Source organism: Lutra lutra, chromosome 11 (genome assembly GCF_902655055.1).
Source record: "Lutra lutra chromosome 11, mLutLut1.2, whole genome shotgun sequence".
NCBI classification, from domain to species: Eukaryota; Metazoa; Chordata; class Mammalia; order Carnivora; family Mustelidae; genus Lutra; species Lutra lutra.
In genome coordinates this window covers 107,139,274-107,149,028 of record NC_062288.1, presented here as the reverse complement: position 1 = coordinate 107,149,028, position 9,755 = coordinate 107,139,274, and the positions used below count along the sequence as shown (strand labels likewise).

At 59.8% G+C, this 9,755-nt stretch overlaps 1 protein-coding gene across 1 annotated transcript; it reads left to right on the top strand.

Annotated features, from left to right (window-relative positions):
• Positions 1-3,747: 3,747 nt before the first annotated feature.
• MNX1 (motor neuron and pancreas homeobox 1) lies at positions 3,748-9,362 on the top strand. Its single transcript, XM_047696111.1, is given in 5 exon segments — positions 3,748-4,375; positions 4,378-4,685; positions 4,687-4,807; positions 7,721-7,881; positions 8,469-9,362. Coding segments are annotated over 5 exon segments (1,230 nt in total). The 5' UTR covers positions 3,748-4,098; the 3' UTR covers positions 8,832-9,362.
• The last annotated feature ends 393 nt before the right edge of the window (positions 9,363-9,755 follow it).

Sequence of the window (9,755 nt, the reverse complement as noted above, 5' to 3'; positions counted from 1 at the left end):
CGGGTCAGGAAGGAGGTCAGCAGATCAAAGGGCAGTGCTAACAACGTGATACCTTTAGTCCTGGGGCTCTGCTGGTGGGGGGAGGGGCCACCTGCACGGATCCACCCCTCCTCCTCCCTACCCTGACCCCCGGGCTTGCCTTCCGGTGACCCTAGCCCTCCCTCCCACCGTACTCTCCACTGACCCCCCACACACCTGCTTGACCCCAGGCCTAGCTGGCCAGGTACCCCAGGAGGCTCTGGGCTCGGAGCATTTCCCTGGACTTGGGGGAAGTGGGGAGAGTGCAGGGACCGCGGAGGAACTCCCACTGCCCAGTGCCCTCCTGCCCCGCTCGCACCGGGACATGTGCTTGACAAGGAACAATGCCCGCCTCCCAGCCTCCGGATGGGTGAATACACGGGCTTTATTCCCAACCTCATAGGTTCATAACTCCGGATATGCATAGACATGGGTTGCAAACAGCTTTTTCTTTTGCAGTCGTTGTTATAAACCACCAAGTTGCCTTTCTACGTCATGAGAGAAGGGTGACTGCAGGCATATTCAGTATCTTGAAGGGAGACTGTGAAGAGAGAAAAGGTGTGCCGTGCTGGGCAGGCAAGGGGCTAAGAGGGGGGAGCTGATGACACACGCTTGCTCAGGAAATCGAGGGTACCCCAGTCCTCCCAGGGCTGCTGGAGAGGGGAGTCACCTGGAGACTGGGGTTGGGAGTATTGCTGGGATCAGACCTTTGATCTCCTTCGAGGGAGGTGAGGGAGGTGAGGGAGGGTGAGGGCCCTCCAGCAGACGCAGGCCTTGCTCCTGTCGGGCCCCATCCTTCAAAGCCAGCGGGGCTTGATCAGTACAGACCGGAGACAGGAAGAGCCCTCGCGCTCGGCTTCACACCTCATAAACCACACAAAGACCCCAAACTTCCAAGACCTCTCCCTCTTTCCCTGTCCCTCTCTCTTTCCATACAACTTCCCTGAAAACCTTCAATCTGTACTTTTTCTTAACAGCAACAGAATATATGATAATTTTAAAGCCCTTTGGCCCCATAGAGTGCATCTGGCCTAACCCTGACTTCTCTAAACAAAGAAACAGAAATCCATAAAAATAAAAGAGCACTGGCATCCTATCTCATGGCAGTTGGGGGTGGCGGGACCAGGAAACCCCCCCAGAGGGCTTATTGCTTCTTGGATGCCTTCCTGGGTGCTCCCACAGGTGGTATGGCCTTGGGGGTAAAACCAGGTGAACTTTCCCCTGTGCGATCCCCACATACCTGTCCAGTCCACGCTTCCAGGAAGTGCTCTCTGCTGGTCTTAAGGGGAGGGACGTGCTTGCCCCTTCCCCTCTCCTGCGGATTTTAAGGGGCTTAGGAGAAATGCGTACTGTGGAACAAAGAGGGGGTGAAATCAGTCACTCTGATTTAAACACAATTTCTAAAACACAATGATCTGGTTGAAGAAATGGGGGCATTTATCGTGTGTAAACGTAAAGTTTAGACTGTACCCTGTCCCCAACTAAAATATCCCTGGCTGTGCATATTTTGGGGAGAAAAGAGGGCAGCAGTCCCTCCAAGATCAATCTTGGGGAGTTTCATTCACTCCTCCCAGCCTCCTAAATCACTGCTCTCCATCCCAAGAGTCCAGCCAGCAGATGGAGGGGGAGGCAGAGAAAGGCAGTCAGCCTTAGAGCGAGCCCCTACCAGAGGTAGGGGCCAAGCCTCTCCTGGGGAGGCAGAATGACAGCCAACATGTCATTACTGGCCTCGCAGGGCGGGCGAAGGGCTTCCTGCCCAGAACAAGTGGCCAAGAATCTCAGGTCTCCTTCATGAACCCTCCTTCCCTAGAGCGAATGGGTGGCATAAAGAAACAGGGCCAGGGACCCCCGAGCACCGAGGGCAGCAGGTGACAGCTGTGTGGCCTCAGTATCAGACTCGGTCCCACTTCCAGCTACGAGGCTTAATGGTTTGCTGGGAACAAGAGTCTCAAGCTCTTGGCACCTCTACTCTCTGCAATGGAGAGGATAAAATCCTTCTCCTAGTGTCACAGTGAAGATTAAAGAAGAGAATTCTAGAAAGCACGTGGCATGGGGCTGTGCTCAGGAAAGGTAAGGGCTCTCCCCTCTCTGCTTAAAGGCCGGACTTCATTTTCACCGCCCCAGAGACCGCATCTAAAGACCAGATACCATGTAAATGCTGTAATTTCTATTTCACAAAGTACGACTGGTTTTTGCAAAGCTATATAATATTTATTCCCATCACTGTCCCTTACCCATTGCTGTCCTCCGATTTCCAGCTAGTATTGTGTGTCTCCAAACTACCCTGTTTTAATGAAGAAAGAGAAAATCTCGGCTCTCGCCAATGCAGTCACTGCAGCCAACTCTTGCCAAGGCAAAAAGCCGTCTGAAGGGAAACTAGATGATCCCCACACTTACCCTCAAAAAAAAAAAAAAAAAATTCCCTCTTGTAGCAACCTGATCTGCTCATTTTAAAGTTTACCTGCCCTCATTTTCCCTTCCTCCTCTGCCCCTCCCACAGCCCCCACCCTGTGCTTTACTCACCTCTCCCCGGCTTAGGACGCTGGCTTCAGGGACCCACACCCCCTCCCGCATTCTTTCCCCGCGGCCCTGCCGAGAGCTATTCTAGCAGAGCTATTGACAAAGCCTGGTACCGGGGGCTGCCCGACCCTCCGACCTGCGTGCTGATTCTTCCGGCTTCAGAAAAGCCCTTGGAAGTGCTTTTACTGTAAATACTTGAGGTGTGTGTAAGGGGGACGGAAGGGGTGGGTGTGAAGTCTGGATTCTCACTCCACTACCTCGCTCAGCCAGGGGAAGCCCTCTCGCCCGAGTTCCCAAGCTGCAAGTAGGGAGAGGGGAGAGGCTGCATTTTCCTGCCTGGAGACTAAGCAGGGTCGGGATGACCGGCCTCGGCAGGGCTCCCGGCTCCCGCAGCCTCTCCAGAACCGAGGTGGGTGCTGCCCTCTTGCATGCCCATGGGTGTCCTTCCGCAGAGAAGAAGCGCTCTGTCACCAAGGATCCTGTCAGGGGCAGATGGGCGACGTCTCCAAGTCGACCTGGGTCCTGCAGGCCGCGGGGCTCACAGACCCTGCCCTCTCTGCCTGGACCGGGCAGGGGCTCAAGGCAAGGACTAGTGGAAGGCAAACTCGCTCACACACAGACACACGACACCTGAAACGCACGGGACTTCCCAGAGATGAGACGGTTCGACCTGCAAAGGGTTGACGACAGGGACACAATCTGCTCCCGGGCACCCTGGAGACCCAGGAGCAGGGCCTGGCGACCGGTGTGGTCTTCGTGGTACTGCCGTCAGGCAGCCAAGCAACTGGATCTGCAAGCAACGCGGGATCCGCGGCGCAGAAGCGCAGGAACTCAGGTGCCGGCGAGGGGGCGCGAGAAGACGCACGCCGCTGGCTCCAGGGGCCGCCGAGGCCAGAGCCGGGCCGCGTGTCTCCGGAGCTGGGCTCAGACGGCGGGGCCCACACGGGCACGCAGAGGTGCCAGCGCCCGCAGTCCAGCTCGGCACTTGGAGGAGGGCGGGCAGGGTCCCTAGGCTGAGCCTCCGAGTGTGGCAAGGGCGGTCTCCGCCCGGCCATCGCGGCGCAGCACCCCGGTTGTTTAGGACCCCGCGGCGCAGGGGCGGGGCGGCGGGCGGCCGGGACGGTGACAGGTGCGCCCCTCGGCCAATGGCCGGGCCGGCGCCCCTCCCCGAGCCCCCGCCGAGCGCGCCAATCGGCAGCCGCGCTGCGCTTCAAGTGCGCGGAGGGGCGCGGGTCCCCACTCGGCGCCAGCGGCCTCCGCGCGGTCGCCCGAGGGTCCAGCGCACTGAGCCGGGCTCCCCGGCCCGGCGCGTCCAGGCACTCGTGTGCGAGTTTGTGCGAGCGCGTGCGAGCGCGGCCCGGGGCGGGGCCCGCCCAGAGGAGGCGCCCGGACCATGGTCACCCTCGGCTGAGTTTCCGGCGGCGACTTTGATTATTGGCAAATAATCACCATAACAATACCGAACCCCGGGGCTTGCCGCCGCCGCGCCAGGACTCCGCGAGCCCGCACCCGGCCGCGCCACCCGCCGCCCGGCCCCGCTCGCCAGCCCCAGACGAGCCGATGGAAAAATCCAAAAATTTCCGCATCGATGCGCTGCTGGCCGTGGACCCCCCGCGATCAGCCTCGGCGCAGACCGCGCCGCTGGCCCTGGTCACGTCGCTCGCGGCCGCCGCGTCCGGCCCAGGAGGCGGCGGCGGCGGCGGGGCTAGCGGCGGGGCGAGCGGCGGCTGCAGCCCCGCGTCCTCGGAGCCGCCCGCGGCGCCCGCCGACCGTCTGCACGCAGAGAGCCCCTCGCCGCCGCGCCTGCTGGCCGCGCACTGCGCGCTGCTGCCCAAGCCGGCTTCCTGGGCGCGGGCGGCGCGGGCGGAGGCGCGGGCGGCGCGGGCGGCGCGGGCGGCGGGCCCGGGGGCCCCCACCACCACGCGCACCCTGGCGCCGCGGCCGCCGCCGCCGCCGCCGCCGCTGCCGCCGCCGCCGCGGGGGGCCTGGCGCTGGGGCTGCACCCCGGGGGCGCGCAGGGCGGCGCGGGACTCCCCGCGCAGGCGGCGCTCTACGGCCACCCGGTCTACGGCTACTCGGCGGCGGCGGCGGCGGCCGCGCTGGCCGGCCAGCACCCGGCGCTCTCCTACTCCTACCCGCAGGTGCAGGGGCGCGCACGCTGCGCACCCCGCCGACCCCATCAAGCTGGGCGCCGGCACCTTCCAGCTGGACCAGTGGCTGCGTGCGTCCACCGCGGGCATGATCCTGCCCAAGATGCCCGATTTTAACTGTGAGTACCGCGCGGGCCCCTGCGCCCGCGGAGGAAGGGAGGGAGAAATGGGGGGCGGGAGTCCTGGCACACGGCTTTCCCGCGCGCCCTCCTCTACCCGGCGCCTCCTTCTCCTTGCTCTCGGCTCTGAAAGCGCGGTGGAGGCGCCGTGAAGCCGCCTGGGCTCCGCCCGGGGCCCGCGAAGACTTACATGGACTGCCCGCTGTGGGATTGGCAGCGAAAGGATTAAAATGGCCACGCGCGGGCCCTGCTCTCTCTTCCTCTCCTAACGGGAAGGGGCAGCTGGGGGTGTGAGACTAAAACCTAATGATTAACCGGCGGGCTGGAGGAGAAGGAAGCGGTGGAGGAAGGCGAGTCAAAGAGCGCCCAAGTCAGGCCGGCCTGGGGATCGAGGCTACCTAAACCAGGGGCTTATCTCCAGGGAAACGAACTTGAATTAGGTACTGCGTTGTGGGTTCTGGAGAGACCCCCCACCCTCACCCCAGCCCCTCTCAGGAGGAGTGATTCAGGAGCAGAGAACTAGAAATGGGCTTCAAGAGGCGAGGGCTGAAAGGCCAGGTCCCTGGCTCTGCTCTGGCCCTTTGCGGAGGTGCTGGCTGCCTCTGTAAGGGTGCTTGGGCCACGGTGTGATGTCCAGCAGGCAGATGGCCGGACTTCAACAGAGCCGTGGTGGGCTCCTTCCGAAGGGGAGATGTGCCTCTTTCACGAACACCACTGTAGGGATTGGCAGGTGCCCGCCCAGAATTGGAGGCTCCCATTAGAGGGAACCCCTCCCCAAGACAGGAGCGAGGGACGGCTGGCCGGCCCCAGCCTGGGAGCTGCTGGGATGTGGGCAGCATGCTTGCCAGGCAGGTGGTACACCTCCGGGAGGCCTGAGCCCACCCGACTTTTTGGACGGGCACAAGGGGTTGGCATTCTGGGGAGTCTCAGTCTCCCCTCTGCTCGCCCCACCCGGGCTCCATGGAGAGGCTGATGTGTGAGACTTCATGCTTTCTGCCGCAGAACACCCAAACAAAGAGACCCCATTGTTTCCTTCTGAGTGGATGTGCTTAGACTGGAGAGATGCAGGCGTAGGAGAGGAAAAAAGCAAAAAAGAAAACAAAAATAAGCCCTTGGCAGAATTCAGATTCCTCTGCTAGAAGCCACGGTTGTGACTAAACAGAGAAAAGCTATGGGGCCTAAGAGCTGCAGAAGTCACAGGGGCAAGAAAATCCCAGCCTGTGGAGTTTGCCCGTAGCCGCCACAGGCTTTCTCCAGCTCAGCTCCCAGAAGACCCTAATGGCCACGCAGCCTGTCCAGGTGGACGTCAGCCCCTTCGGATCTGCAGCAGGGAAAGCCGGGACTCACCTTTCAGCTTGGGGCAAACATATCTGAACTTGCAGATCCCGGGTCAGCCAAACTCCAGCACTCTTCCTGGGCGTGGTTGTGAGCAGAGCCTACCCACCCTTCTGATGGAAGGGCACCCGTGGATGTTCCCTTATAACCTGCATGTCCCAGAGCCTGGGAAGCTTAATCTCCCACTGAGGGAGTTGGAGGTCTACACACACACACACACACACACACACACACACACACACACACTTCTTCTGAGTGCTGGGTTCCCTGCCACCCTCCACCTGCCCCCAACCCACCGTGCTTTCCTTGGCCTGCGTGAAGCTCAAGGTCGCTCCGAAAATTGACGAAAGTCACGTTCCTTCCGCCATCCCTGTTTCCTAATCTTGACCTAGAGGTAGCAGAATTAGAAAAGGAATCTAAATGTCAAATCTTAAAAGGCGATAATAAACAGGCCAGGAGGCAGGAATGTGTTCCGAGGGTCCCTTCCTCTGGCTGCAGGAAAACCTGTTTGGTTTCCTTTAATCGGTTGTCTCTTCTGTGGGATGGCATTTCCCAAACGGTCCCTTTGGAGCCAGTGTTTTAATTAAAGTTCTAATGCATTGTCGAGCTGGGAATTGGGGCCTCATTTAACTAAAGCTGGGGGCGTGGGCCTTCCGTAAAGCAAATTGCCCCCCCCCGGGGGGGGGCTGAGCCCAGCCTACCGCCTGGCCTCTTTTCTTCCCTTTCGTTTATTGTCTAACACTTGCCAGGCTCCTGGGAAATCAAGGGAAGTCTCGTTTTGAGGTCATAAAATTCTCTGTGATGTAACCGTGTGAAATTATGTAAATTCAGCCAAGGGACCTCCTTGCACGTTCAGAAAGCCGGATCCCCTCTTTGCCTCGGCCTTCAATTTGTGAAGTGAGAACTGTTCTGTTCCAGTCTCCGGGGCTTTGCTCCTCTGCGCCCTGGAGGCGGGGCTGTCAGGAAGAATTTTCAGTGGGGAGTGGGATGGATTCTCATTTGGGCCCAAGATGTGGTCCTTCTCCTTCCCTCCTTCCTCCTCTCTTGGCCTTTGCCCTACTTCTTCTGTAGCTGAGGAGGTGGTGGTGAGAATCTTGCACCAGTTCCTTGCTGGTCAGAGGACGCGGGGCTGGTAATTTCCAGACCTGTTTGTGTTTGTGGCTGAGCTGGGGGAGGCTGGCTGAGGAGTGGAGAGGAGCTGTACCTGTACCTCTCCGCCCTCACTGTCTTGCCTGTCAACTTCTTCTGCACTGCAGCGCCCCCCCCCCGCCCCCAGATGAAGAGGACTGCCCTGGGTGATCGCTCTCTTTAATCAGAACACCCAGAACCTGAGTTAAAAAAAAAAAAAAAAGTCCCATTAGACCCAAACCCGTATGTCTGTCCCTGGTATCCAGGTCCTGGGCTTGTCTGGTCATCGGGTCCCTTGGGGAGAGGGCACTGACACTGAAGAAAGAGCAGCGACTCAGCAGGGTCCGGGAGGCCAGGTGGCAGACGTGGGTGGTGGGCTCTGGGGCGCTGGGGGCCCACAGGTCAGAGGACAGCGTCAGGCTGTGGGCCTCACGCCCATCTCTGTCCCAGCCCAGGCACAATCCAGCCTGCTGGGGAAGTGCCGCAGGCCACGCACGGCCTTCACAAGCCAGCAGCTGCTCGAGCTGGAGCACCAGTTCAAGCTCAACAAGTACCTGTCACGGCCCAAGCGCTTCGAGGTGGCCACGTCGCTGATGCTCACGGAGACCCAGGTACGAAGCCCGCCCCCACCGCAACACCAGCCGGCCTCCTAGGGGACACTCTTCCCTCTGCACTCCTGGCACCTGGAGTGGAGCCTGTGACTTTAGGGGGACGACTGACATCCGGGGGGAGAGTTCGCGTTGGCCTCGCTGGGGTTCATGCACCAGGCCCAGAGGTCTGATCCAGTAGGCTGAGGTCAGACCCTGAAGTCTGCGCTTGAAGGACCCTCCACTCACTCCCCCACTTTGAAGCTATGGTCCCCAGGCCCAATTTTGAGAAATTTTATTCCAGAAAGAGAGGGAACATCTTGAGATTTACAGGTATGGATGCTAGCTGCTCCAGCCCTTCCTGGGCTGTGGGAGAGCACCCCTAGAAAAGGACAGGAGTCCGGCAATGGAGGTCCGAGTCTGGGCTTCCCTGGAAACCCCCAGCCCCACTCCTGGGTTTGCTGATGCCCAGGCAGTGGGACGCTGCTTCCCCCTGGAGCTTCCGTGTCCCTACTCTGAAGCCCGAGGTGCAGGTGCCGAGCTGGGGGCCTCAGGGACACAATTGGTGGGGGTGGAGGTGGACGCTTCCTCACAGCCTCTCGTGCTCTCAGGTGAAGATCTGGTTCCAGAACCGGCGCATGAAGTGGAAACGCAGCAAAAAGGCCAAGGAGCAGGCAGCGCAGGAGGCCGAGAAGCAGAAGGGGGGCGGGGGCGCCAGCAAAGGTGGCGGCACAGAGGACAAGGGAGAGGAGGAGCTGCTGGGGCCGCCGGCGGTCGGGGACAAAGGCAGCACACGCCGCCTGCGGGACTTGAGGGACAGTGACCCCGAGGATGACGAGGACGATGAGGACGAGGACCACTTCCCCTACAGCAACGGCGCAAGCACGCACGCCGTCTCCTCCGACTGCTCCTCTGAGGCTGACTCGCCGCCTCCGCGGCCTGGCGGCCCGGGGCACCAGCCCCTGCCGCAGTAGGGGCCCCCGCGCCCCAGGCAGCCAGCAGCCCTGTCCAGGCCCAGCCCCGTAGGCCTGTGAGCCAGGCCACTGGCCGTCCCTCTGGGGCTGCTCTTCAAGGGACAGAGAGAGGGAGGCCCAGCGGGTTCAAACTTGAACTCCTGCTCTGTTTAATTTCATTTTGGTTAGTGTTGGGGGCTGTGCTTATGAGAAGAGCTGACCAGTACCAGAGGGAGCCTCCCACCCCCTCTTCCCGAATGGAGAAGGCGCGGACCTACAGTGTTGGACAACCTGGAAGACTTGAAACCTTCTCCAGAATGGCCATTCTGCTGAGTATGGAAAAAGGGAGAATGTTTTGTCCTCACCTATCTTAGGGGGAACTTTATGTCATGAGCATTCAAACTGCTGGAAATCTCAAAACTGTACTGTCTTTATTTTTGTATATTGTATTTATATATATATGAAGAAGCATCTAATTATGCATGCTAAATTATTATTTAGCTTCTCCCATCGCCCACGATGGAATGTAAAATAAATTGGTTTTTTACTGGACGCGAGTGCAGATCTTTGGGGAGTGAGTTGGAAAAGCGCGCTGTACTGTTTGGTCGTTTGAAATGACGGGGTGCGGCGATTTCCACGATTGACAGCAAAAGGTGCAAATCAGAATGACAAACAGGCGTCGGGAACACCCCTCTCCCCGGCTGTGTCGCAGGCGGGCACCTGGTTCCCGCCGCCGGGGAGTCCTAGCTGCCGGGTGTCGGTAAAAATGCCTGAGACCAGGGTCAGCGCGCGCCCCAGTGCGTGAATCCCAGGAGAGTATTTAGTTTTTCATTTCCTTAAAGCTCTTGCTTCACCAACGCACAATCGAATGTTTCAGCAAATAAGCTGGAAAACAACGAGATGATTTTCCCGGCGTCTGGGGGTCCGAAGGCCTCGAGTAACCCC